At 34.8% G+C, this 26,797-nt stretch overlaps 2 protein-coding genes across 4 annotated transcripts; both read left to right on the forward strand.

The window, feature by feature from the left end:
* The first annotated feature begins 1,484 nt into the window (after positions 1 to 1,484).
* Positions 1,485 to 3,723, forward strand: LOC145568098 (F-box/kelch-repeat protein At3g06240-like). Its single transcript, XM_081627533.1, has 3 exons — positions 1,485 to 1,955; positions 2,494 to 2,969; positions 3,003 to 3,723. Exons 1-3 carry the CDS (start codon positions 1,485 to 1,487, stop codon positions 3,721 to 3,723), a joined length of 1,668 nt encoding a protein of 555 aa, XP_081483659.1.
* Positions 3,724 to 4,815: 1,092 nt separating this feature from the next.
* LOC145582655 (uncharacterized) lies at positions 4,816 to 25,217 on the forward strand. 3 transcript variants are annotated; one of them, XM_081639653.1, is made up of 11 exons: positions 4,816 to 4,999; positions 6,351 to 6,551; positions 7,323 to 7,558; positions 10,298 to 10,427; positions 15,440 to 15,654; positions 15,729 to 15,980; positions 16,068 to 16,144; positions 16,219 to 16,588; positions 21,722 to 21,766; positions 24,488 to 24,549; positions 24,648 to 25,217. In XM_081639653.1, exons 4-11 carry the CDS (start codon positions 10,340 to 10,342, stop codon positions 24,694 to 24,696), a joined length of 1,158 nt encoding a protein of 385 aa, XP_081495779.1. In that variant the 5' UTR covers positions 4,816 to 4,999; positions 6,351 to 6,551; positions 7,323 to 7,558; positions 10,298 to 10,339; the 3' UTR covers positions 24,697 to 25,217. The 3 variants fall into 3 exon arrangements, with proteins under 3 accessions (XP_081495779.1, XP_081495770.1, XP_081495785.1); XM_081639644.1 differs by having other exon boundaries at positions 6,351 to 6,466; XM_081639659.1 differs by lacking the exons at positions 4,816 to 4,999; positions 6,351 to 6,551; positions 7,323 to 7,558 and having other exon boundaries at positions 10,300 to 10,427; positions 15,450 to 15,654.
* The last annotated feature ends 1,580 nt before the right edge of the window (positions 25,218 to 26,797 follow it).

Below are 26,797 nucleotides of genomic sequence, written 5' to 3' on the forward strand. Positions count from 1 at the left end.
CCTAAACTATTTTGCTGACTCATAGTCCCTAAACTAATGCTTAGTCAGCATAGTCCCTAAACTTTTGCCTAGAATCACCTAAAGTGGTGGAGGAGGGACCAAAAATGCACAAAAAAGTTGACAGGGACTAAAAGTGCACAAATACAAAAGTTTAGGGACTGTATTTTACCTTTACTCAGCAAATGGGCAAAAGGTGGGATTATTCTTTTCAGTTTTTCCAAAAAAAAAAAGGACTTAACTTAATAGATTTTACCGTTCAGAGAGAAAAAAAAAAAAGAAAAAAGAAAAAAAAAAAAAGATTTTAAAACCTTGGAATTGGTTGCAAAAACCTAGGAGTCGGTTATTATACGCTACTCCGTATTTTCCCACTAGAATACTTGATGCCCAAGCTTGTCACCATGTACTCCCTAATCCCTATAAATTACATTGAAAATTAAGCTTGACCATATATATACATACGGAGTATTAATAACATTAAACCACCGATTTCAAGATTTTCAACATTTTATTATTCGATTTCTGCGGATTTAACCAACAAACGTGATAGTTTATTATCTCGTCAAAAATTCGGTAAAATTCTACATTAATTTTATGAATTACCTTTAATTTTTAATCTTTTTTTCGATTGCTTGATGGATTTTTATTTTGTCAAAGGTTGGCTTTGATTTATTTAGTCCATATCTTCATAAAAAAATTGGGTGAATATACGAAGTATATAATAAGGTTTTAACAATAAAGGTCTGTTCTCATTGACTGAACTCAGCTGAACTGAATTGAGCTGAACTGAGCTGAACTGAACTGAACTGAAATGAATATTTTATAAGAGAAGGAAATTAGGAGCTGAACTGAACTGAGCTGAACTGAACTGAGCTGAGTTGAACTGAACAGAATAGAATTGAACTGAATTGAATTGAATTGAGCTGAACTGAATTTCAACGTAAGAGAACAGACCTTAAGTACAGTAAATTGCGTTATTGATTCTGAAACTTTTACATATTAAATTAAAGTTAAATCAAAGTATAACTTATCTAGGTTTAATAATTTATGCGTTGTTAATATATGAAAGTCGAGTCAAAAATTTTCCCTTCAAAAAAAAAAAAAAAAAAGAAAAGTTGTGTCAAAAGTTTTGTACAAATTGATGATCTGAAACAAAGGCCAACACCGTGAAAGTAGAATTATGCAGTAGTAATTTTTATGTTCTTTTTGTATGCTATCTTTTTACGAAACAAAAAATTGGAAAAAAAAAACTTGTTCCGTTGTTCGAAATGTAAAACTTGTACAATTGCAACAAATAATAATTTAATCCATATTGATAACTTGATAAGTATTGGTGGTTTGTATTTTTGTTTTTTTTTGTTGTTAAAAATATTCGTTTTATCGATTATTATGTATTGTGTTGTTAAAAATATTCGTTTTATCGATCAAGTGTGAAGTGGGAAGCTCCTAAAGAGGGGTATATCAAGATCAATACCGATGGATCATGGATGAATTCAGCTACTTCTTCAGGTGGGGGTGTTCTTAGAAGATCTGATGGGACTTGGTACGTAGGTTTCTCCTGCAAATATTCAGCTATCTCTCTTCTTGCAGCAGAACTGTATGCCCTCAATGATGGCCTTTCAATTGCTAATGATCTAAGGATCAAGAAGGTTGAAGTGGAAACAGATGCACAATCTTTGAGAACAATGTTGCTTACCACTGGCCCTAACCCACATCATGAACTTGCGGCTGCAGTTTGTGATGTGGCTGCAGTTATGGGAAGATTTGAATCAGTGATCATCACTCATATTCTTAGGGAGCAGAATGAGCTAGCTCATAAACTAGCTGCTTTTGGCAAAGATATGGCCGTGGGTTACAAAACTCATTACCTTGTTCCAGAATGTGTGCGCTTGATTTATGAAGCTGATCTTCTCCATGTTGCTGCTGCACAAAATGTTGTTGCTGCTGATGCATCAGTGGTTTCTACAGTTTTATCAGTGTAGTTCTCTTTTAATCTTGGCTATGGATGAATATGACTTTTGGGGATGTTGGATCTTACTTTTGGGTTAGTAAATTGTAATGTTAACTGTTATATGGGGGTTGTGTACAACAGGAATATGGCAGTAGCCTATAGTCTAGGCATTATTTTGGAAGGCATCCAATTTTGCTGTATTTGTGTGTGATGCTTGATGTAATTAACTCAAGGCATTAGCCTCTTAATATAAATATCTTCAGTTTGTGTTAAAAAGTGTTGTAGAGATGGCTTTTTCATTGTACGAACATAAAGTGTATCCATACATGAATGAAATTGCAACCATTTTAAAGAAAAGGTATGTAAATTCTTCTTTTAATTATTTAATTTATCCAATTTATAACATGTTCTACCCGCATTAAAATAATGTTTAATGGTTTATCAGTCACTTTTTCTAATTTGATATTTTTTCAATGCAAATATAAGTTTACTTATAATCATACAAGCATGTGATATTAATTTGCAGAATGTTAAGGGCATGAAAGAGGTCAAGTGGAGTTTTAAAGGAAAATATTGGAGATTCAATTCCCGAAGATTTGTTAACGGAAATTTTGTCAAGGTTGCCTGTGAAAACTCTATTGCAATTTAAAGTTGTTTGCAAATCATGGTATGCTATCATCGAGAGCCCTAATTTCATTACAAAGCATCTAAAAAATTACTATAAAAACAATGATGATAGTTGTGAATGTCTTAATACTCAACTTCCAATTACTCAAGCCGGTGAACTTGAAACGTGTGAGTTATTGTTAGATTTTAAAGTACCAAAAGTTTTATTAGCAAGTGCAAATATAGATTCTCTTATGCAGTTTAATAATACGTTCTTATATGGTCCATGCGATGGATTATATTACTACCGGCCTTGGTTTGAGGAAGATGGTCGTTATCTATGGAATCCAACACTCAATGAGAAAAAAAAGTTGCCTTCCCTATTTAAGAGCCCTAATTTTCCATCTTATTATAAGTGTCTTAGATATTATGTATATTATGATTGTAGTTACCTTGAGTTTTATGGATTTGGACACGATCCTCTAGCTAATGATTACAAGGTAGTTATTATCAAGAATTGCATTGATACGAGAATACGTAAAGATTCGGAAGAAAAACATATGAAGTATTCTACATCGATTTTTATCTACTCTTTACGGAATGATTCTTGGAGACATTGGGGTGAATTGAATGGAGAATATCATATGAAACGGGAAATTTGCTACATCTTTGTGAATGATAGTGTTTATTGGCTAGCAAACAAGGGTGATAAATGTCGCGATTATTATCATTTGATTGTTGGTTTCAATCTATTTACGGATGAATTTCATGAGTGGCAACTACCAAATGATGAGAAGGTGGATTATTATTCATTGCATAGTCTTGCAGTATGTTACAACTCTGTTGCCTTACTAATTGAAGACCGTCAACGAGAAGGGATGTGGGATACGTTACATACGTACCGGTTCGTGTTGTGGAGTTTTAATGAAGGGACTTGGACAAAGAAACACACCATTGATCTTAACTGTGAGAATGAGTTTGATAGACCAAGGCCACTTGGTCATTGGAAGGATAACAAGCTCTTGTTCTATCGTGGTAGAATCGTTTTATATGACCTTGAAACACAAGAAACATGGGATCTAGTAACAACAGATGGACTTGCGTGTGATGTTATTTCTGCTCACAAGGAAAGCCTAGTTTCACCTAGGATGTGGGAAAAGCAAGATTAAAACATAAGCTCATATTTATCTCTTTTTCAGTAATAATGGTCATTGCACCAAGATATCTACACATTATGCTATGAATATTGGATGACTAAGATTAAACTCGTGTGACGCATTTGTTTATTTTATTTTATTATTTATATATATGTGTTACTATAAATATTTTATTGTAATTTTATGTTATATCTATTTTAATCAATATCTGTATCAAATGGAATTATATTTCTTTTATAGATTATAACTTAGGGTCTGTTCACATTTACTTAATTTCATTTCAGTTTAGTTTAGTTCAGTTCAGCTCTAATCACTTCAGTTCAGCTCTAATCACTTCAGTTCAGCTCCTAATTTCCCTTTCTCATAAAATATTCATTTCAGCTCCAATCAGTTTAGTTCAGCTCCAATCATCAGTTTAGTTCAGTAAATGTGAACAGACCCTTAATTGATAATATATGTTACTTTGTAATTTGTATGATTTAGCGATTGACCACTTGTTTCAAAATTCAATCAACTAGTATAAAAATATGTTGTACACAAAAGCCTTTACTTTCAAAAAAAAAAAAAAAAAAAAAAAAAAAAAAAAAAAAACTCATTAAATGCGAAAGAAAGTACTAATTCGTATTTCATAACACTACATCCGTTTACTATATTTACATTAACTCTAAGTCTCTAAGAATATGCTTTTTTTCACTTATTTCAGGTGTAATAATAAGATCTAATAAGTAAACGAAATGTATCCTAACTCTTTGTATCATATATTCCGTATAATATAAACTATTTTTTGGACACATCTTAATATTTCTATTTTTAATCCATCAACTATTATAAAAAATACTCTAGAATTTTAAAGGTCAAAGTAATTTATGCGTTGAAATAGTGTAAATATTTAAGCGCTTTCTCTCAATATTGCTCGAAAACGCTCCTATTTTTTTTTTTTTTTTTAAAAAGAAAAATATCCCATTTACAATTTCACTATAATTTGTATATACCCCGTATATGGTACATTCTACTAATCCAATGAAAAACAATCATTAAAATGAGTACAAAATATCAATAAGTACACGGTACAACATCAGCACACAGTAAACATTTCAGTGTTTTTAATCTGTATTTGGAAAGAGAGGATCATTCAAAAAAAGGCGAGAGTAGAAAGAGCCAAAGAGCGTCGTTCCTTCTTCCCAAGTGCTTACTAGTAAAACACAACCAAGCTAAATTCAGCGGTAAGGATTTTTGGGGGCATTTTCAAAAAATTTCCAGAAATTCAACTCAATTTCTCACTCGCTAGGTAATTAATCCTTGTCTCATTCACTCTCATTGCTTAATTCTTTCGATTTTTCCTTTTTTTCGGTTAATTTTTAGTTAAAATTGCTTAATTGAGGAATTTGCAAAGCTGAAATGGTTTATGCTGTAATTTGGAAGATAAACGGATGAATTTTGGGAAATTGATAGCTGAATGTTGCTATTTCAGGATAAGTTATTGTTAATCCTTTTTAATTTAGAACTAATTGGGTGAAATTGAGACGAAAACGTATTATTTGGTCATTTAGGGTTATTGTTGTTTCTTAATTTGATTGTTAGTTGTTGAATGTTTGAATAAATACTTTGAATTTAAAAGCTATACCAAAATGGTTTATATATGTATAATTGTTGCAAAAAATTAGGAATATAATTAGTGGTCAGAATTTGAAACAGCGGGTGAAGGTTTAGACTAGCATGCCGGAACGATTCAAGTTGAGTCGAGTCGAGTCGAGAAGTTTTCAAGAGGCATGGTCTTTTAGAACATTTATCAGGATCATGGCTTCATTATTGGATGAGAATAGTTGTGGCATTTTGTTTTGCTGTAGCCCCTTTTTGGTTAATTATGTTCTCGTGTTTGGTTTGCTAAATGACATGAGTATTCATAAGAAAGGAAGAGAAGTGGAAGGAAAGCCCTTTACAAAATCAAATTTTGCTTCCCTGCTCTTCGTTTCATTTTCTTTCATTAACCGAACATTGGGAAATAAAATCACTTTCCTTTCCTAACCTTTTCTTTTCCCCTCCCTTCCTTCCTTTTTCTGCTTTACTATAATTGAACTGAATAAAGCTGTAGTATGTGTTACTCGTAATTGGCTGAACATCCCGTTACTCCGATTTTTCTAGTGATGTCTACGTAAGGGGGGATATAGGGGCACTAGTGTACAATTTGTACATAGCCTTAGTGCCTTTACTCATATCAATGCAAAGAAGCATTATTAGTTTGATTTTATCATTGTAGAAAAGCAGCATCCATGATAAGATTTTGTGGTTAGAAGAACTTTGTTTGCTGCTCTTTGCTTCTTATTGGAGACAAAAAAAGATATTTCACACTTATAATCAATGTAATATAGTTTTTAGCCTGTTAGAGCTATTTCTTTCTCCCTCCATCCCTAAATAATTGGTTTCATTTCTACTTTATCCCAAAATTATACTTCATAGTCCACTTTCTAAATTTTCTTTGTAAAACTTGCTACTTCTTTGTTTTCTGCTTAATGATAAGTTAGAAAAGATTACTTTGTGGCATGGTAAAGATGTAAAAACTTAATTGAAGAAGGATAGTTATAGTAATTCAACCTAATTTCTTTAAAATGACCTTGAGTTAAATGTGGCCTATTGTATAGGACGAAAGGAGTATATTGTAACATCAGATTTGATCCAATGTGGAATCTCGTTGATGGAGATACAACAAACTTCATGATAAAAGAGAACTTGTGGCTTGGGAACTGTGAAATCTGAGGTATGGCTTTGTGCTGTCTGGCAGTCTGCTCTTACTGAAACAACTGAAATTTGGATTATATGTTTCATGAGAACTCTGGATAGAGGTAATTGCATACATTGACATGTGTATATCCATTGCTTGAGTTTCCTTTTCAATTGCAATTGCTATGAGTAGGGAAATTTTGAGATAAGAATATCTAGGTAGATGAGTGTATTGTGTAGATTTGAAAATTTTCATGCGCAGGAAGATAAATGTCATGCTGCACTTGCAATTGGTTAGCAGGAGTGCGCATGAAGATTATTGGCCTCTTACACTGCTTGGAATGCATTATGGATTAATAAATTAAGAGTACACATTAATGGATTTTTCACTATCAAAACAAACCATTCTTTTTAAGGGGATTTTGGAATAGGGTATAGCTGTATAGACTTGAGGTAATGTTAGCATTAACCTCCGTCACTAAATGATGTTCATACTTGGCTTCAATGGACATTCCGAAAAAAATTTCACCTTTTTGTATATATAAAAACCTCGTTCATCTCCACACTTTCTTCTACTTTTCCTTCTTTATCCACATTTTCTCTTGCTTTTTCTTTCACTATACACTTTTTTGTTTTAATTTAATTTATTTCTTTTTATTATTAATCCCTGATATATTTTTAAAAATTGGGTATACATTTTGTAGGGGATTATAGAGTAAATACATGCAATATTACAATGTGTGTGTTTATAGGTATTTTATGTCCATTTATTTACTTAAAAAATTATTTTAATTTTGACATGGATTTTATAGAAATTAGATTAGCAGATTCAAGAGTTTCTCTAAAATGAGAATCTTGACTATTATATTGATGATTTTGTTTATTTAATGCAGAAGATTAATTTGGTTGAGTACATGCAAAGAAGAGCAGGCCAAATTAATGAAGGAAAAAGGCTTACACCATTTTGGGCCGGATAGACTATCCAAAGTTTGATGCTTGTTCTATGTAGCTCTCTAGCCAGTCACAAGGCTCCCATCCTTAAAACGTTACAATATATATATTCTTGGATCTTGATATCCCTAATTTTTCTCACCAAAACATTTGCTCCAAGTTCAAGCTGCAATTTGAGGTTTTCGCACCTTTATTCTTTAAAGCACGCTGCTTATTTTTCTCTGATTGATTTTTTAGTGCATTTTATTGTGGTCATTTGATTATTCTACTGCTTTGAATGTCTAATTTATTGTTAATTTTCTGTGTGTATTGATTTTCTGTGAATAAGAGTCAAGCGTGTTTGTTGCTGTTGTTGTAGATCTTATTTGATACCTAAATTGATCCAATCTTTCACCAAATGTGTAAACATGTCGTTTGAAAGATTACTCCAGATCATCGGAATCTGTAGCAAATTTGGCTACTTGTACTTCCATGTAGCTCCACATCCGTTAATTGTATTATGGAAAATTCTATATGATGGCCTCTAATTATTCGTTGGTTTTTTTTTTTGGGGGGGCCATATTCTTAAGTGACCCTTTGCTTTTGTTTATATCTCCAATGTGCACTTGTATTTGTTTTGTGGTTAACCTTAAGTTAAATAAATAAAATTACTACCTTTTGGGTGCGATGGGTTGTTTTTGGTGGGTGGAGTTGGTTTTGGATGAGTGGGGTGGTTTTGCGTGGGTGGGGGTTGGTTTTGGGGTGGGGTGAGGTGGGTTTGGGGATGGGTTGGGGACTTGGGGGGGGGGGGGGAGGTTGGATTTGTTTTAAATGCGGTGGTGGTGGCTGGATGGCAGTGGTGGCAGCTAGGTGGTGATGGTTGGATTAATTAGGAGGGAAAGGTAGTAATTTTACTTATTGGAACTAAAGGTTAACCATCAACACCAAAAGTTAGCCATATAACATCTATAAGGGCATGTTAGAGATATTTGCAAAAGTCGTGGGTCACTATAGAATATGGCAATAGTAAATTTCCAATGTATACAATTATACAAAGTGCAATAATTAGAGGCCACCATGTAGAATTTCCCTTATTTTGGAATATCATATTTATCTGTGAAAAGTTGGTTGACATTTCAAAAATACGAGAAGAGGCTAAAAAACCATGTAAATGAGTAAGTGAAATGTTATAATTAGGATATTTATCTGTGAATAAACTGTTTTCCAAGTCATTTGACAAGATTGTTGTATGAGTATATAGTGAAGCATTTTCTAGATAATGGCTGAAACTCAATGGAAGTGGGTTATAACACTTTTATTTTTATTTTTAAGTACAACTGCTCTCTGTTTTTGTTCATGTACTTTTTGCTGATTGGTTATCTATCTAAAAGGATAGTTAAAGCACTATTATTTTTAAGGACAACTTGTTCTCCGTTTTTGTTGTTGTACATTTTGCTGATTGGTTATCTATGTAATAGGATAAATACTCTTTCTCCTTGCTCGTCAATTATTATTTTTTTCTCCTCCCCGAATGGCTTTGCGCCATTTCTTATTATTTTCCTCCCCTGTTTGCCAACCCTTAGCGTCTCCATTTATGCGCCACAACTTTTACACTGTTACTAATAGCCAGATCTAATAAACCCTGGGGAGAGTTAATGGAGGATGGATAAATAAAGTTGTGGTCTTTGTAGATATCCAGAATGGCATTGGCCTTTTTGGCAGAGAGATGGAGGAGGGAAGATATGTTGGTAGATGATAGATGGCAGAGGTGTAGTTCTAAATGAGGTGGTGAATGTGGTAATGAAAGTTAGAGTGGTGGTAGCATACTAGCATTGATGGACGTCCAAGAAGTGGAAGGTTAGGGTAAAAATAGAAAAAGGAGGAAGAGAAGATAGAGGTTCATTAGTCAGAGTCTCAAAGAGATTGGGATATAGTATATGTTAATTTGCTACTCTTATTGACATATATTGCTTCCTTTTGACCTCCTATTATTAGGCACCTCTTTGTATCCATAGAATGATATAATTGTTAAATCTTATCTAATTAGCAAAGACCACATCTGTATCAACACCTCCAAGTTAAAAGTTAGACGAAGGCCGAGTTATGTGGTTATGTTGCAGGATTGTTCCTGAACACGTTAGTGCATAGTAAATTAGTTATATGGGAGCATTATTGTATTTATACATCTAAGAATACCTCCTCTCCGTGTCATAAAAACTCTCTCTCGGGAAGGGAGTGTTAGAGGACTATACATATTTACTTGTACAATCTAATAATTGTACTTACTAACTAGGGGCAAGCAATTTGTATTTTTCTGCCATATTTAACAACAATCGTATTCATTTGTTCTGTAGTGTTGCCCCTCTTAAATCTAAGTCAGAAACCTGTGGCTAGGTTTGGGCTTGTATGCCTATACTCTTGTAGGGGAGAGTGGATTCATTGGGGAGCCTCTCAAGTGTGTGCTTCCTTGGGACTTGGGGAATCTCTTAGGTGAAATATCCTGAATCCCATATAGAGGTTTCTCTATCCTTTTCTGAATACAAAGAAGTAAATATTAAAACCAAAATATCAAAATTTAAAATACTTAATTTTGGACCTCATGTACAATATGGACTGTATGTGCAGCCCATTGTAATCATCTTGGTTTCAAAAATCTCTAGGCGTAAGAGGTACAAGTATTGTAAACCTGAGTGACGAGGCATGGGGCTGAGGCTCACACATCAAAGATTTTAGGTGCTAAGTTTTGGGGGAATGAAAAGTGCTTTGCCTCTAATAATTTATATTCTAATTTATAATTGCTACTGATGGCTATATGATTCCTGCTAAAGACTATTCCCAGTAGCAATGCATTGTTTTTCTATCGTTTTGTCTGATATTAACTTTGTAGATGAACCTAGCAGGCTATTTTTTCTTCTAAAAGTCGCTAATGCTGCTGCAGATTGTGCCATTATTAAATTGACTGGACAGATATATATAGGACATGTCTACTGACACTGCAAAGGAAAATGCCTCCATTGTTGATTCTTCTGTATCCCGGAAGCATGATGCCAAGAATTTGGAAGAACCAGGTATTTTCATGATGATTTTATTCCTCTTTGGCTTGATTCTAGCAATTTATTCTGCTAACGTAACTAGATTATAATACTGCAAGGAAAAAATTCTGTCAAGATTCGTTGGCCTTATCTTGTGGTTTTACTATTGATCATTTTTTTTCCAGCTGTTCAGTTGTAGTTTCCTTCTTGAATTTTTAGGCTGTCAAAGTTTGATGCCTGATTAGTGATTATGTCATTATGTGTCTTCCTGCACACTGTATTTTTCCTCTTCATTTTCCTTGACCTTTTCTGCATTCTAATGCGTGTTAGTACATTTATGTAATCTTTTTTATGCTTTTTGGGTATGCATGTCTACAGAACTGCGCTAATTAAAACTTTACCAAAAAGTGAAAATTTTGGTTTATGAGAACAGTGGTTGAGAACATCCAGGATTTTAGAGAATACTAAAAATGAATAGCAGATGCTGTAAAGGATGAGAAAGTTAACCTAGTACATAAACCTTTTTTAAATTAATTTGTTATTTTCAGTGAGGTCTTGCTGTGAATAATATTTTATAGCTACATACTCTAGTTTGAAATTTTGGCATTCATGAGCTTCTCAAAGGCTACCAACTAGCAAATATGGCAATTTTTTCGTTGATTGGAGTGAAAACAAGGGAGATCAACTAGGTTTTTGTTATTTATTTCCCAATATCCATTAGGTTTAGGCTCTTTTTAAGTGGATAGTGCTCTTGAACCATTCTATCTTTGCTCCCGAACCACCTTTTTTTTACACATACTTTGTATCCATACTACCCTAGAAACAAGAGCTTACATTAATTCGATTTCAGGAATGGAGGAAGTATATATCGTTTCTTCCCATATTTATTTACATATTTTAATTATTTTTTACACATTTTGTAAACACTAACAACTTAATTTTTTTTTTGACAACATATGCTATTTTTAAACCAGCAAAATGTTGCTTTTATAACCATGTATAAGTGTAGTCAGTAAATGTACATAATTGGATATTTTCCTAGAAACTGTTTTATGACAATCAATGTATTCTCTCTCTCTCTCTCTCTCTTTTTTTTTTATTTATTTTATTTTTATTTTTATAATTCTGTAACATGCTTTATTTCAAAGTAGTTAACAAATAATATTGCTCAATACCTAATGAAATTTTTGTAACTTGAGCACACAACTTTGAGGTTAAGCAACTGATGACTTTATAAAGCTTTTATTGTTGTCTACTGTGTATTATGCATGTAAAAAATGTTTTTTTTTAAAATTGCTATAATAATTTATTAACTTTAATTTTTAATTTGTTCGCTTAGCCTTTTGAATCATTTTCGTTTATTTAGCTCTCTGAAGTTGAGTTTTGATTGACTTTTGCCAGCTTAGAATACCTCTACATTATTACTTGCAAACAATTTCATTAGTATGTAGGCATGTTGCCAATTTTCACTCTTTATTAAGACTTTAGAGTTTCAGTACAATTCAAGTATAAAAATGAAGTTGATATTGACATTGATGATCAGATAGTAAATGATGCAATTCTATTTTGTAACAAAAGGTGATAAGATTATTAGCATGAAAGACTGATTTTGGTATAAGGATTGTTAATATCATACTTTCTCCCTTTCTATTTGTTAGTCCCATTTAAATTTTCACGGTTTTCAAGATAGTCAAAAAACATAAATATCTCCAATTTAACACGCATAAATAATAAAAATTTGATATTTTTAAAGTAGACATTATAATGAACCTAACAAGATCCCACTTGACTATGTTATTTCTTACTCCATCCGTCCCCAAAACTTGACCCTTTTGGCCTAATTTTAGTCCCAAAATGATTGACCCATTTGCATTAAAATACCCACCGATTTACAACAATATTTGTGCAAAATTAGCTTCCCAATATAAAATTTTGTTTTTTCATGTATTTTTAATTCTTTATCTTTCTACTTTTTTACAAACCCCATGTAAATTTATCTTTCGAATATGTTTTTATTTCTTTTTATTTAAGTTTTTTAATAACCACGAAATCAACCCAAAAGGGTCGAAGTTTTGGGGACGGAGGGAGTATGCTTGGCATTAAACACGACCAACACGTCGTCTATCAAAGTCGGATGACGGGTATATTATTGAGGATTTGTGCTCAAAGCTTCAAAGTTAAACCCCATTATTAGCATGAAGACTAATTTTGGTATAAGGATTGTAAATATCGTACTTTCTCTCTTTCTATTTGTTAGTCCCATTTAAATTTTAACGGGTTTCAAGATTGTAAAAAAACATAAATATCTTCAATTTAACACGCATAAATATTAAAAAATTGATATTGTTAAAGTAGACATTATAATTAACCTAACAAGATCCCACTTGACTATGTTATTTCTTATAAATTATTGAGGATTTGTGATCAAAGTTTTAAGTTTAACCTCAAAAAATACAACGAGATAAACAAATAAAGATAGAGAGAGTAGGTGTTTAAGCTTCTAAAGTCAATTTTAGGATAATTTAGATGTAGTGATGTAAAGTATTCACCACATAGGGAAGCTATTTATTTGTGGAGAATTGGACTTCCAATTGGACATGTGGAGACAGTCAATGCGGTTTTGAGAATGTTTCATGCAATGTTACAAGGTACGGGGTACGATTTGAAACGTGGTACGGAAACGAATACGCGGAACGCTGCCCTTTGGTGATTCCGGTACGATGGGTACGAATATATATATATGGAGTATATATGAATGAAATACGAAGAAGTATATACTCTGTATTTTGAAAAAATAAAAATACTGCCTTGCCCTTGGGTCAATCGTATCTGATATTTTTAATAACCAAGGGAAAGTAAAACTGTAAAAGGGTGGGTGTCATAAAATAAAGAGGAAACTACTAGAGTGTGGGGTCTAATTGTTATATTTAAAAAGCCATTCAGTTTTCTGACTTGTCTCTCCTACTTTTCACTTAATTTATTAATAAAAAAATAAAAGTAGTATCCAATGTTCTGATTTCTCTCTCCTCTCTCCTATGTTTGTCTTCAACCTTTATTCTCCACCATTTTTGAAGCTTCAACACGAGTGTCAACAACCTTTAACCCTAAAACGCAAAAGCATAACCTCAGTCTATGAAATCTAAATCGGGTTGTCAATTTCAAGATCTGAGTCGCGACCACAAGCGACCTGAGTCGCGTTTGTACCGCGTACGAACGAACCAGGTTGCAATTCGCACCTCCGTACCGCGAACCTTGTAACACTGGTTTCATGGTGCTTTTGGTTATGGAGGATGGAATGACTTCTAATGAATTTCAATTCAAAAATTGGAACTAACATTGTTTTCTTAATTGCATGATGATATCAAAGGAAATTGTAGTTACACAATACCGACTTCTAGCCCTTTATTTTCATATTTAATTGAGTCTATGATGGAATAGATGTTAGGTGAGCAAAGGATTAGATTTTGTAATGTGGAGCTTATTGGGTCTAAATTTAAAAGGCTACTATAATTGAATAGTTGATGAAGTTGTTGGGGTAATAGGTGAAGAATTCTATATCTATAGTGGAAAAAAAGGTTTATGGTGTATGGATACTACCAATGCAACAGGAAACACAACATGGCTCAATAAGGATGTAAATAAGGCAATTATGAAGAGAATAGAATGGCTATCTTTGAATGATTGTAGAAAAGAACAGACTATTGCATAGTATGGTACATGCTGGTGACATGAAGGAAGTTATTTTGATGATAAATTAAGTGAAAGGTGTATAAAAATGTATACGACAAATTGCACTAGAGTTGCTGCAAAAGAGATCAATAAGATGGCAAGAAAAATGCAAGCAATGACCAATGGCCTCTTTATGGTGTGGTGTATGAAGGATGAAAGACAAAGGATTCTTGTTTATGATAGAGATGTTGTGAACAGATTGACATAGGCCCTGTTTGGGAGAAAGCTGAAAGCTGAAGCTGATTGAGTTAGCTGATTTTGACTAGCTGATTTTATTAACTGATTTGACTAACTTATTGTATTAACTGATTATATAAAAGTGTTTGGTAAATAGCTGATAGCTTAAAGGTGATTGAGTATGTGAAATGACCAATAAGCTAATTGTGGGGTAGGTAGTTTAGATAGGATTTTAAATTAAATGAGGTTATAAGTGTAATTTCACAATAATTAATGAATAAGCTAATTGAAAAAACTCCTAAAATGAGCTTTTTCAAAAAGAGCTTATTTAGTGGAATAAGCTCTTTCAATAAGCTTAGTACCAAACACTTGTATTAGCTTGTTTGACTAGTCAATCAGCTAAAGTTAGTCAAATAAGCTAATATACCCCCAATAAACTAACTACCAAACAGGGCCATAATACTTTGATAAGTTGTATAGAGGACATCATTCTTGAGGACGAAGAAGTCAAATTGGGCAATATGTGGAGGGATTAAAAAATATTGGTACAAAATGCTTTGAAGAGAAGAAAGTTAGGGAAGTAGTTGCCTCAAATGGTATCCTTGTTGAGGTTTTGAGATGCTTAGGGAGGGATGTTATTGATTGGTTAATGATACTGTTGAAAAAAAAATTCGAGGACAAACAAGATACCACAAAAGATAGAGAAAAAAGACTTTTCTACCTTACAAGAATGAAGGATAAACCCAAGAAATAAAGCTTATGACTTATACCATGAAACCGTGGCTGGACCGGATATGCTTGGAATGTCTACCAATCTTTCAAAGCATCCATCTTACTAGTAATCTTAATACCCTGCTTTCTATTAGATCAGGTGTGGTTAAATTATTCATGCATACGGATATATTTTAAAAATGTTCAATCGCATTTGTATGTGCAAGGCTGAATTTTTTATCTTGTTTTGAACTAGAGCTTTGAAAATACTGTTGGCCTTTATTAACTGAATGAAATTATTTAGTATGTTATTGCTCATATCTAACACTTTATATTTTTCGTTTAGCTTTATACATGTAAAAAAGTTTTTTTTTTTATTTTTTTTATTTATGTGTGGACTGATGTCGGACAAAGCTAAGTTGTAATCTCAGACAGTTCCAGCTGTAGAGCAAATGAGGAGAGAGACCCACCTAGGACAGAAGATAAGGGGCACAGTGCTTTGATGAACAATCCAGATATGGTTTTAAAAGATACGAAGTACTTTATCATTAAGAGCTTGAATCATGAAAATATCCAACTCTCAGTTGAAAAGGGAATCTGGGCTACCCAACTCATGAATGAGCCCGTACTGGAAGAAGCTTTTCATGTAAGATTGCTTCCTTTGATGTGATGATGTTTTATATCAATGTTGTATTTTATCGAGATTCCCTTATCTTGCAGAAATGTCGTAAAGTAATTCTGATATATAGTGTTAATTCAAGCGGATTCTTCCAAGGGTATGCACAGATGATGTCTTCTGTTGGCCGGAGGCGGGAGAATGTTTGGACACAAGGAACTGGTGCTAATAATCCATGGGGGCGCAGTTTCAGAGTCAAATGGTTGCGTTTAAGTAATTTGCCATTCCACAAAACTATCCATCTGAAAAATCCACTGAATGAATACAAACCTGTCAAAATAAGCAGAGATTGCCAGGTTAATAATGCATGAATTATCTCTTCCCTCCCCTGCTCAACTTTGAACAGAGTTTAAGTTGAATTAAAATATTTCAATTATTATCAGGAGGTACCTCCAGAAATTGGGGAAGCACTTTGTCAACTTATTGATAGAGAACCTGAAGAGGATCCAAGTCTGAAAAGGTAGTATGATAGGTCAGAGCTAAGCTAGTCAGGTTGGATGTGCTATTTGTGATTTTTTATTTACTCTATTTCAGGGACGCATTTGTTGTGAGGAGGCCTGGTGTGGAATCTGGATATTGTTTTCCTGAAGAGGGGTATGTTGCTCCTTCTATGGATATGACTTGGACCACAAAATCCATGCTCTACTCATCTTATCTATATCAATATCATACTGAAGCAAGTGGGTCCCTTGTCGCACACCATGAACCTGTTGGATTATATCCTCCCAAGAGTCTGCCTATCTCAGGAAGTAAAGGTTCACTGACTAGGCAAGCCCATTGTAAAGGAAGTGCTTTAGACTCACCAGCTGATCACAAAGTTTCTTCTCAAGTTGATGGCATGCGGATGTCTGGTGAAATGAGTCCTCTGTGTAGTACTCTTTCTGAAGATGAGTTTCTTGAAATGGTATGGTCCTATCTTAGCTACTTTAGTTATCAAGAGGCTCATATGCTATATTCTTTTCAGCTTATAATTATTATTTTCTGCTGCTGATTGAATTATTTTAGAATATTTGAATTTTTATAGCTGCAGTAGTAATTTTGTATAGTTATCTTGCTAAAGCCTTTCCTTTGTATATACAGTTTTCACAAATATATGAATTATGAATTGTTAAATTTAGAGATAAGATATGGGAATATTACTCACATTAATCCAACCTTTTTCTTAATCTGCAATAATAATTTCACTTTGTGAAGTCAATGTTAGAAATCTTATCTTTTGTTAGTTTTAATGAAAATTCACCCAAATTTACATCATTAGTAAAGGTGCCAAACTGCTGATTTGGTAATCATAATTCAAAATTTAGATGTGTAAACAACTCCCCCCTTCTCTCCTTCTCTCTTTCTCTCTCTCCACTCGACTCCCCTTTCTTGCTCCTAGCAAGCCTTCCACCTTGATAATGATACCTCATGGCTGCAGCCATTTCCCTGGAGTCTTGGCCAGCCTTTCGCAATGGCAATGACACCCTATGGCACCATCCACCATCACTGATATCCCCGCTCACTGCGTTATAGGTCATTTTATCTGAGAATAAATCGAGGGAGAGAGATCATTAATTGTAATAGATTGGCCTTAGGAGGGATATTTTGGTAATCCGGGTCTACGCTAGAAGCTGATTCGTTCTAATACTACTCGGAATTAAGAGAAAGACTGCTTCTTCAATAACGGAATAATTAAGGGATACAAGTAGTAGCTTTAGGCTACCAATCTCCTAGCAACTTGAGGCAACTCTCCAAGTTTTCCTCACTAATTTTTGGATACCTTTTTAAGTTACACATAGTGACTTACTTATACTAATGGTGAAGGTTGACCTTAAAGCTTACATGTGACTACTTAACGAAAATGGAGAAACCATAATGAAATATTCTAGATGCTGATTGCTTTTTTTCCTTCTCTTCTTTTTAATTAAATTTGTCGTCTACTTAAGTGGAGTTGTCTTCTTCCTAGAATAGCTTTTTTTTTTGGCTGCTGCTTGTTGATACTTGAGTTTGACTCTTCTAGCGTAGACCCGGATTACAAAAATATACCTCCTAAGGCTAGTCTATTACATTAATCCAATGAATTCTTCTTGGGCTCTTGATTCTGATTGTTTTTAGTATTTATGGTTGATTCGGTTGAATTTGATTCTTGAGCCAATTGCATAAAATTTGTGGCTCCCATGAATATGCTTATTGGCTTATTGCTGTTGTGATAGTGGGTGGTAATGTTGTTAAAGAGAAGATATGTAGCTGAGCAATGGTTTGTGATGGACTCGGGTCAACCGAACCTTCGGGTCTATGCTAGGAGGAGGGTTAAACAACAACCACAGTAACAGGAAGCAATCTCAAGGCATCAACACAACTCTAATGAAGTAGAAGACAACTAATTAAGAGGAAGAGAAGGAAAGAAAAGCAATCTAATTCTATTATGTTTCTTATGGTTTTTCTAATTATGATAAGTAGTCACATGTTAGCCTTAAAGTCAACTCTGAACATTAGTTATCTTAGTATAAGTATGTTAGTTTGGGTAATAGGAAGAGTATTCAGAAATTTGTAAGGACCCTTTGGAAAGTTGCAACCTCAAGTTGCTAAGGAGACTTGTAGCCTCAAGCTACTAACTTGTATTCCTTCAACCCATTAATGAGAAATTAGTCCTTTTATTATTATTATTAAGTAAATTTGTGTAGTCCATTACAAACTTGGTATCAGAGCGGTCGATCATGACGGGGCTGACGTTGACCCAACGCGCCGACGCGGTGGACGAGAAGCTTGAAGTCGAGTCTCAATTGAAGTCGATTGAAGAGAAGCTGATGAAACACGAGAGTTCCATTAGCTCAACTGTTGCGGAAGCAGTGAAGCTAGCCATGGAGGATACCCAAAAAGCAATCACCGACCACTTCACGACACTGTTTAAAGTAGAGCAAAAGAGACAGGAAGAAAACAAAGTGAAGTTGGAAGGAAGGATTGATTGCTTCCAAACTGATCAGGACGCTCAGGCAACCATTGATAGGAGTAAAATCAAAAGGCTAAACAACGAGTTTGAAGGTCTTAAAGGGGAACTCGATCTCCTAATCCACCACTTTTACCACCGCCGGTGGTCAATTTGGAGGCAGAAACAAGTCAGAATCACGGGGAGAACCAAGTGCCAAATGCAACCCCGTATATGAAAGGTGAGCAGCAGTTCGTTGTTATGCCTGGAGACCACCAGACTAGTGGTTTGCGTGACGGAGAGCTCGGAGGATGGCGATGCGGCAACGCGCGTGACGGAGACCCTCGCGAAAGGAGCTAGTGGGAGCATAGGAAATTAGATATGTCGGTATTTGAAGGTAAAGACCCTGATAATTGGATACTTAGAGCGGAGATGTTCTTTGACTTTTATCAACTCTCTCAACGTGAGAAAAAGAAGGCGGCAGTGGTAGCCATGGATGGCCCTGCCTTGAAGTGGTATCAACGGGAACAACGTCGGCGACGCATAACCCAGTGGTCGGAACTGAAAGTGAGAATCCTCCAAGAATTTTGACCATCTCACGCCGGCACCCTATACGAATAGTGGCCGGCGGTGGGGTAAGGGGGGATGGTGGAGGATTATCGCAGAAAGTTTATCGAGTTCGTTGCTCCCCTTTGAAGGAATTTCTGAAGACCTTCTCTTTGCCGAGTTTGTGAACGGGTTAAAAGAGGAAGTCAAAACCGAGTTAAGGACGTTGAACTCGGATTGTTTAGATCGGGCGATGGAATTGGCCAGATTGATTGAGGAGAAGGACAAGGTGTACCACTATCGAAGAGGGGGAATTCAGTTTGGGCTAGCCCAACCGATGAACAGCGAGGCCTAATATTCCAACAATAGTGGCGCCCAATACAACAACAGTAAAGGGAAGGGTTTGGGCCTCGTGCAAACATACGGCCTGCCTAACCCACCGAAAGGCCATTGAACAGTTGGAAAAAGCCAGGACTCGCTTTAAAAAAGTCAAAATAGACGTGGATCAGTTTCGAGTGAATGGATGTTTTGAAATCGAACGAGAAAAAATAAATTTGATTAATTCAACTTAAACTTTAGAACAATTTGAAATTATGAAAACGAAACCATTCAGCTTGAACAACAAAAAGCGATTAATCAAGTCCGACAACGGGTTTTTCAACAAGCCTTACAAGGAGCTCTAGGGACTCTGAATAGTTCTTTGAACAATGAGTTACATTTACGAACCATCAATGCTAATATTGGCATGTTTGGTGCGATGAACGAAATAACTGATTAGCTAACAGGCCTAACACATGGCCTAAGGTAACTGAATCACAATCTTCAATCAATATGGCAGGCAGCTCCAGTGGATTGAACGACGGAAGGAGTGGACCACCGATGCGGAGACTCACCGTAGCGGAGTTACAAGAAAGAAGAGCCAAAGGGATTTGCTTTAGGTGTGATGAAAGGTGGGGGATGCAAACAAAAAGAGTTGAGCGTTCTGATTGCCGGGCAAGGAGGCGAGGTGGAAGATGAGTAAGGTGGCGGCGGAGAAGGGATTGTTCATGATGAGGAAATCGAGGCTCCGGTGGAAGTGTCACTTTGCTCTGTGGTGGGTATCTCAAACCCTTAAACAATGAAGTTGAGGGGCACGGTCAAGGGAAGGAGTGTGAGTGTCATACATACATGAATTTTATATGTTTTTTTGTAAAAGTTTGTAAATATCTTAATTATATATATGCAATGGAAACTACGCAAAAAAACAAATTGGACAAATAGAAAAAAAAAACAAAGGAAGTATTTTTTTTATGGTTTAAGTTATGCAGCGGCAAATATGTTAAGTTAATATGATGTAAATAATCATAGAAGGGTGGCATGATATTTTGGGAACTTTTAGCAACCAAGCCAATCAAATATGAGGTTTTTCTATTTAAAATTACACGGGAGAATTACTCATTTATGTTTTTTAAGTGAGATAATTGTTGTGAGACGAGGACAATGTTTGAGTGGTAGTGTAAAATATTTTAATATTTATTGTGAGCTTGATTATAGAGTTTTGCTAGTTTCCACTCCTGTTTTTGATTAAATGCAACAGTAGGGTGTGCATAAAGTTCAAGTAAATTTTTATGGGGTGGGGACTTAAGTGGGAATGATATAATATAAAGTATCATTAATAGGGGTATATCTAATTGTATTGGGAAGAAAAATAATGCTAGTGAGGTTGTGGAAGGGAATAATGAAATAATATTGTGACAGAAATTAGTGGGAGTGAGAAATGACGAAATAGTTGTGGGTCTTTTTCAATTGTGAAAGCCTTGCAATAAATAAAAAACAAAGGGAGTCCCTGATGAATTCTTTGGATAAAGTCTATTTCTTTTGTTGAGAAAAGGCAAGGCTCGGAAGAGCACTTGGCTCCTAGTTAATCTCGTGGCCTCGTGGGAGCCTTGACCAGTCTTACCCTGCATTAACCTCCAATAAATATGATTTTCAAATTGTATTGCTCTTCTCATTGCATGAGTAATAGGGTTTTATTGTTTATGGATTACCACTTTACAAGCCCAATGAAGTCAAGGCTGCACGCTTTGTGCTTGGTTGGGGCCTCGGGGGGTGTTCCTCAGTGTAGAACATGCTTTGACAAGAAGTATCTAGCCCTTAGCTTTAATACTAATAAGGAAATCCTCAGTATAGAAACGTGGATTTCTGAAAAATATACTATGTGACGCAAAATACTTTGAAGCACAAAAAGAACCCTACCTATGATAGGAGGTAAAATCTCCTGCAACTTTAGCTAATGTAAAACACTGAAATTGACCTGAAGCTTAGGTTGATACAACTTCAGCCTCCAAGCTGTAATGTTGGCTTGACTGACTGAGCCTGGGGACTTACATAGTTTGATTGGCTGATTTACAGCCTGTTTACTTGATATCAGCTTGGCTATGGCTCAGGTTCTAGTCTTATCAATAGCTCACATAGTTTTTAATCTGCCTCACCTGACATGTAACCTTATCCAGATGAAGCATGAATTACCAGATCTGGTTTTTTTCTCTATGGACAAGCTTTATAGTATATTAACCTGATTTTTGTATTCTAAAATTCTTGCTGCAGTCTTATGAAGAATATCTGGAGGCTCATACTAGAAGCATCAAGCAGGTAATTCATTAATCCATCCTGTTAGTAAGCATGCCTTTTCTATTATTTTTGTTTTCTTGGTATGAATTTTAGTGTGTAGAGTTACATTGCTTAACTCTGATTTACATCACTAAGTGGTCTCTTATTTCCCCTTTTATGACGTTCTTAAATTACAACTAATTCCTGACGGAAAATCAAAGAGGAATAAGAGTAGACAATTAGGAAAATTAGAGAATAGTCTTTAATTCGGAAGTTTGATTAATTCTTTTTTTAGGCACTTTTAGGGTTATAATTCTTCCAATCTTCCATAAAAGTCAAACAATTTGTTTGGATAAGATTTTAGGCGCGTCTAGGCATTGAGGCGCAAGACGTTAGTGGTAATGCGCCATTTATTGTCTAGGCGAGGCGATTTTGATAAGGTGCAGCTAAGGCGCACAAGGATTTTTTTTTCAAAAAATTTATTGTATATTATGTGCTCTTAATCCTTTTTATACATTGGGAATTAGGAAAGGGAGAATTATTTTCACCCTTTACAAACTTACTATCTTTAAATTTCATCAATGGAGGTAGCATATTTACATAATCTGAAGGGAGAGAAGGGTAGAAGAAAATCAATTCCTCTGTTTAGGACTTTTGGGAGATGAATATTAGGAGAGGAAGAAAGTTTTATTTTTTTTATCTTACAAAAGGGAGAATTATTTAACCCTTCACAAGCTCATACCGATTTTAAACTTCATCCTTGGAGGTAGCATATTTACAAAAGCTGAGCCCCAAAAAAATTGGCCCTTAATCACTCCCTTCCCATGACCTCCTAACCATTTGCTGCCACCACCAACCACCTTGCTAAATTTTTCGTCAATCTCACCACCAACAATACTGCGACAACCCTTGCAATTAAACCTGAAGATGTCTGCACTTCTCATCATTATCACACCTCTAGTGAAGACGAAGATAATGCAAATCAATTAAATAATTGCACCTCATCGGAAGAGAGATATAAATTCAGTCAATCGTTAATAGTACATAAGAGAGAAAAGGGGAAGAAAGAGAAATTTTGGGTTAGCTATCATGAGTGGGTGCGTGTAAGGGTAATCATAATACAGTTTTGAAGGATTATATTTATTTAGGAAATTCTACATTGTGGCTTCCTGGTTTGGTTTGGGTTTTCTGCATGGTGAAAACAAGATTTTTTTTTTTTTTTTGACTTTTTCTTTAGGGTTAATCTATATACATCTCCTTGTCAAAAAACAAAAACTAAATAAATAAATAAAAAAAAAAGAAGTTAAATTACATCTAGTGCCCTCATTGCTCTTAATAAGGCTAACCCATGGAGAGAAAAAATATGGGTTGTCATTAATGGATGTAAGAGCATTTTAATCATTGTATTGTTTTGAAGGATTTTATAAATCTGGTAAATTCTAAATTTGGAAAATTCTACATGGTGGCATTTTGGTTTGGGGTTTTCTGCATGGTGGAAACCAAAATATATAGAAGTGACATTTTAAAGTGACCTCAAGGTATAGTGTATTACATCTGGTGCCCTTATTGCTCTTATATTATTTTATTGTACTGACCATCTCCTAAGTGAATTACTCTCCACTTCCACCATTGATATCTCCTCACTGTCCCAACCACCTGCACAACCAACCCATGACTCCACCTTCACCGCCAACCCCAGTAACCTTCACCTCCAAATTCTAATTTTTTGCTCATTAAGATAGGCAAATAAAAGTGGTTCTAAGACGTTGTCCATAAGTATTCTAATTCAGATAGTTCCAGCTTCGTTTCTAACTCTTAAAGTCCTAATATCTAGAAGTATTGTGGATGTGAGACCATGTGTCACAAAGAGTGATGCAAATGTATGAACCTGCATTATTGAGGAAACTCCAAATTTGTGTACTTTGTCTAGTACAAGTACATAAATGACAAGTACATAAATGGCAGAGGACAGAGGATTTAACTCAAGATTAATATTGATTGTTTGTCACTGGTATCATCTGATGAACTATTCTTTTCAAGTTAAGGTTACCAAATCTTCTCTTATTTGGATTAGGATATTACTAACAATGTGTTTGGATAGATAATTGGGAAGAAAAAGAAGGGGAGGGAGGGGAAGGGAAGAGGAGGAAAGGGATGAATGATTAGTTTTCCTCTCAAATCTCTCCATTCTTGGAGAGATCAATTTCTTACAACTTAATCCCTCCATTTCTCTCCCCTCCAATTCCCTTCCTTCCTTCATTTGTTATCAAATGAAATTTAATTCATCCCTCCATTTCTCTTTCCTTCCCTTCCTTTCCCTCCATTTTTCTTCCCTTCCTTTTGCTCCATTTCCTTCAATCCAAACAAAGTGGTCATTTTCCCTGCATTAAACTAGTAAATCAAGAAAAGTCAGGCAAGCCTTCTTTGGTCTTTATCATTATCAAGTATTACTTGTGCGTGCATGATGATGTGACTGAGATTAAAAAGGAGCTGCTTGTCTTTAATCTTTATGCTTATAATGCTTTACCTTTTGTGTGTTAGTGGCATTGCATATCACTGGGCTACTGGTATCAAGCAAGTGTTTTAGGTGCTAAATTTCTATAATAATTTGCTACTTTATTTTTAAGGCATGGTCTGCTGAGCTGGTTTGTTTCAAGAAGGGGAGGGAGGTGCTAAAAAAAAGGCTTTGTTGATTGGCAGATCCGAATTTATATATAGATGTGTTGTGGTATCTTTGATGAAGCTTGTGTAATTTACTTTCAGGCTGGCAGAATATCACATGGAAAAGAAGATTCATCGAGTAAAGAGCGTGATGTTGATGACTTGTAAGCTACTAATTTCTTTCATTGGCTGTACGAAAGTAATGCACGTATGTTGGTAATGCACGTATGTAATTGTCACTTACCGTTCTATATCTTTGCAGACAAAGTCACAGTGAACATGGCAGTTCTCGCAAAAGGTCTCGTCGTTGATCTTCCTGTATCTTTATCTTTGGTGCCAAAGGAGGGTGAATTTGCAAAATCAGTCTGGTGTCAAGTTGCTGGCTTCGTGGTGATACTTGTCTATCAAGATTTTCGAAGCATATACAGGATTATTATGAGTTTTCTCCAGAACATAGAATTTATATTTCTTGTGCCTTTGTTCTGGCTGTAACATATTTATGTAACTATATATAGCACATTGGTTGTAGGATTAGAACCAAGTTGTACAGGAAAACAGCATTTATTCACCCCTGCTGGTTTTTTGGTGGATAGGGTTTTGGGATAGGAAAAAATAGGTATTGGCTATATAGCTTCATTGAATTCATTTAAGCTGACAAAACCCTTCATTTTTAGTGAATTAGAGAACAATATTGGGGATTCGAAATCCTAGAGGTGTAATTGTCAATTGCCAGCTTTTAAGATGCTAGTGAGTAGTGAGATAATTTAGGAGACTTCTCTCTCAAAACTACAATATATTCTGATGGATCTAATAAACTAGTCTTCATAAAGAATTGAACCTTTGTCTGGAGTCTGATCCCTTGAAGAACATAAGGCCCTTTATGACTTGGGTGGCTTAACTTTTTTTTTTTTTTTTTTTTTTTTTTTTTTTTTTTTTTGGAAATCAGAATTACTTAACTAATTGTAGTCAGTCATCTTGAAATTGAAGATACTCAGATTTGTGAGAAGAAAGAATTTGACTATTTAGGTTGAGACTGTAAATTATTGTAATATTGGATAAAGCTTTTTGTTTTTCTTTTGTGTTTGTTTTTCTTTTGTTTTCCTGTAGTGTGTTTTTGTTTGCTTTGTTTCTAGGCTTTGCCCACTTTCTCACAAAAAAAAAAAAAAAAAAAAGAAAAAAAAGAAAGAAAGAAAGAAAAAGAGAGAGAAAATGAAGGTTGGGAGGGAGGGTTTAATGATTGTGAGATATCTAGAAAATATTTCAAATTAACATCGAAATATAATTCAATCCAAATTGAATAATCAATACTGATCGTATTCGAATTTTAAATTAAATCGGATTGGATTGTGATATTTTAAAAATTCAAATTTTCGGTTTGACATTGTTTGGAATTGAAAAATCTAATTATAAATTGTTCTCATATAGTCATGTTCTACAATTGGATGTTTGAGCCTCCAAAGCATAGCTTAATTATTTAAAATACAAGATTTCAGCAGTGCAGAGCAGAGCTAGATTTCCACGCAATGCGAAGCAGAGCAAGGCAGAGCAGGACAACACAGAGCAGAGCAGGACAGAGCAGCTCTAAAGAACAGGGCCTTATTACACTAGGTTTTCAAGCTTTGTATTTTTTTTACTTGTATGAGTTTTGACCAAATTTATTACGCAGTATTGATTTTTGAATTTGATTTGGTGAGAAATATAGACCGAAAGAAATTCAAATATTGAAAGCCAAATTTTGGTTAAATGAACACCCTTAGTATTAATCGAAATACTATTTGTTGAATGAATAATATTTTATTTTTTTCATTGGGAAAACATGTCAAGATCTATGGTAAAGTGAAGAGAGAAATAGAGTGTTCGTAGGTCTAATAGAGAATAATAGAAAAAAGGGGGTTAGTTGTGATTGTCGGTAAAGAGGTTGTTGATGTTATGTGGTCTATGTCAGTGTCCTATTCCAATTTCAAATGTCAGGAGATCTTTAGAGAATTGACTATGTCTAATTCTCTTGATATTTTAGCAATGATTTTTCAAATAATTGCCCTGAAGGCGGCTCTTCAAATGTAAAGTTTGGGGGTTCATAGCATGTTATCTGCAGTCCCTTTTCTTGAGCAGGGGCCACGTGTACCTATTTATGGTACGGGGCCGCAAGTTGTGACTCGTTTTATCCAGTGTAGCAATGACACTCTCTCTTTACCAACCCTTTCATCTCTATGGGTTTTGCTCTTCAACAACGTACAATGTTTACTCCATCCTTATCTCAACAATGGTGCCTATTAAAAAGTATGTTCCACGACGAGCAGATTTTGTAACAAGTAATCGAGACTTGTCGATCAAAAAGTTTTTAAGTTTTTTTCTTTTGTGTTATGCTGGTTTGGCTTGTTTAAAAGTTTCGTAGTTTGTAATAGTTAAATT

The sequence above is a fragment of the Chenopodium album genome, chromosome 2, assembly GCF_948465745.1.
Source record: "Chenopodium album chromosome 2, dcCheAlbu1.1, whole genome shotgun sequence".
NCBI lineage: Eukaryota > Viridiplantae > Streptophyta > Magnoliopsida > Caryophyllales > Amaranthaceae > Chenopodium > Chenopodium album.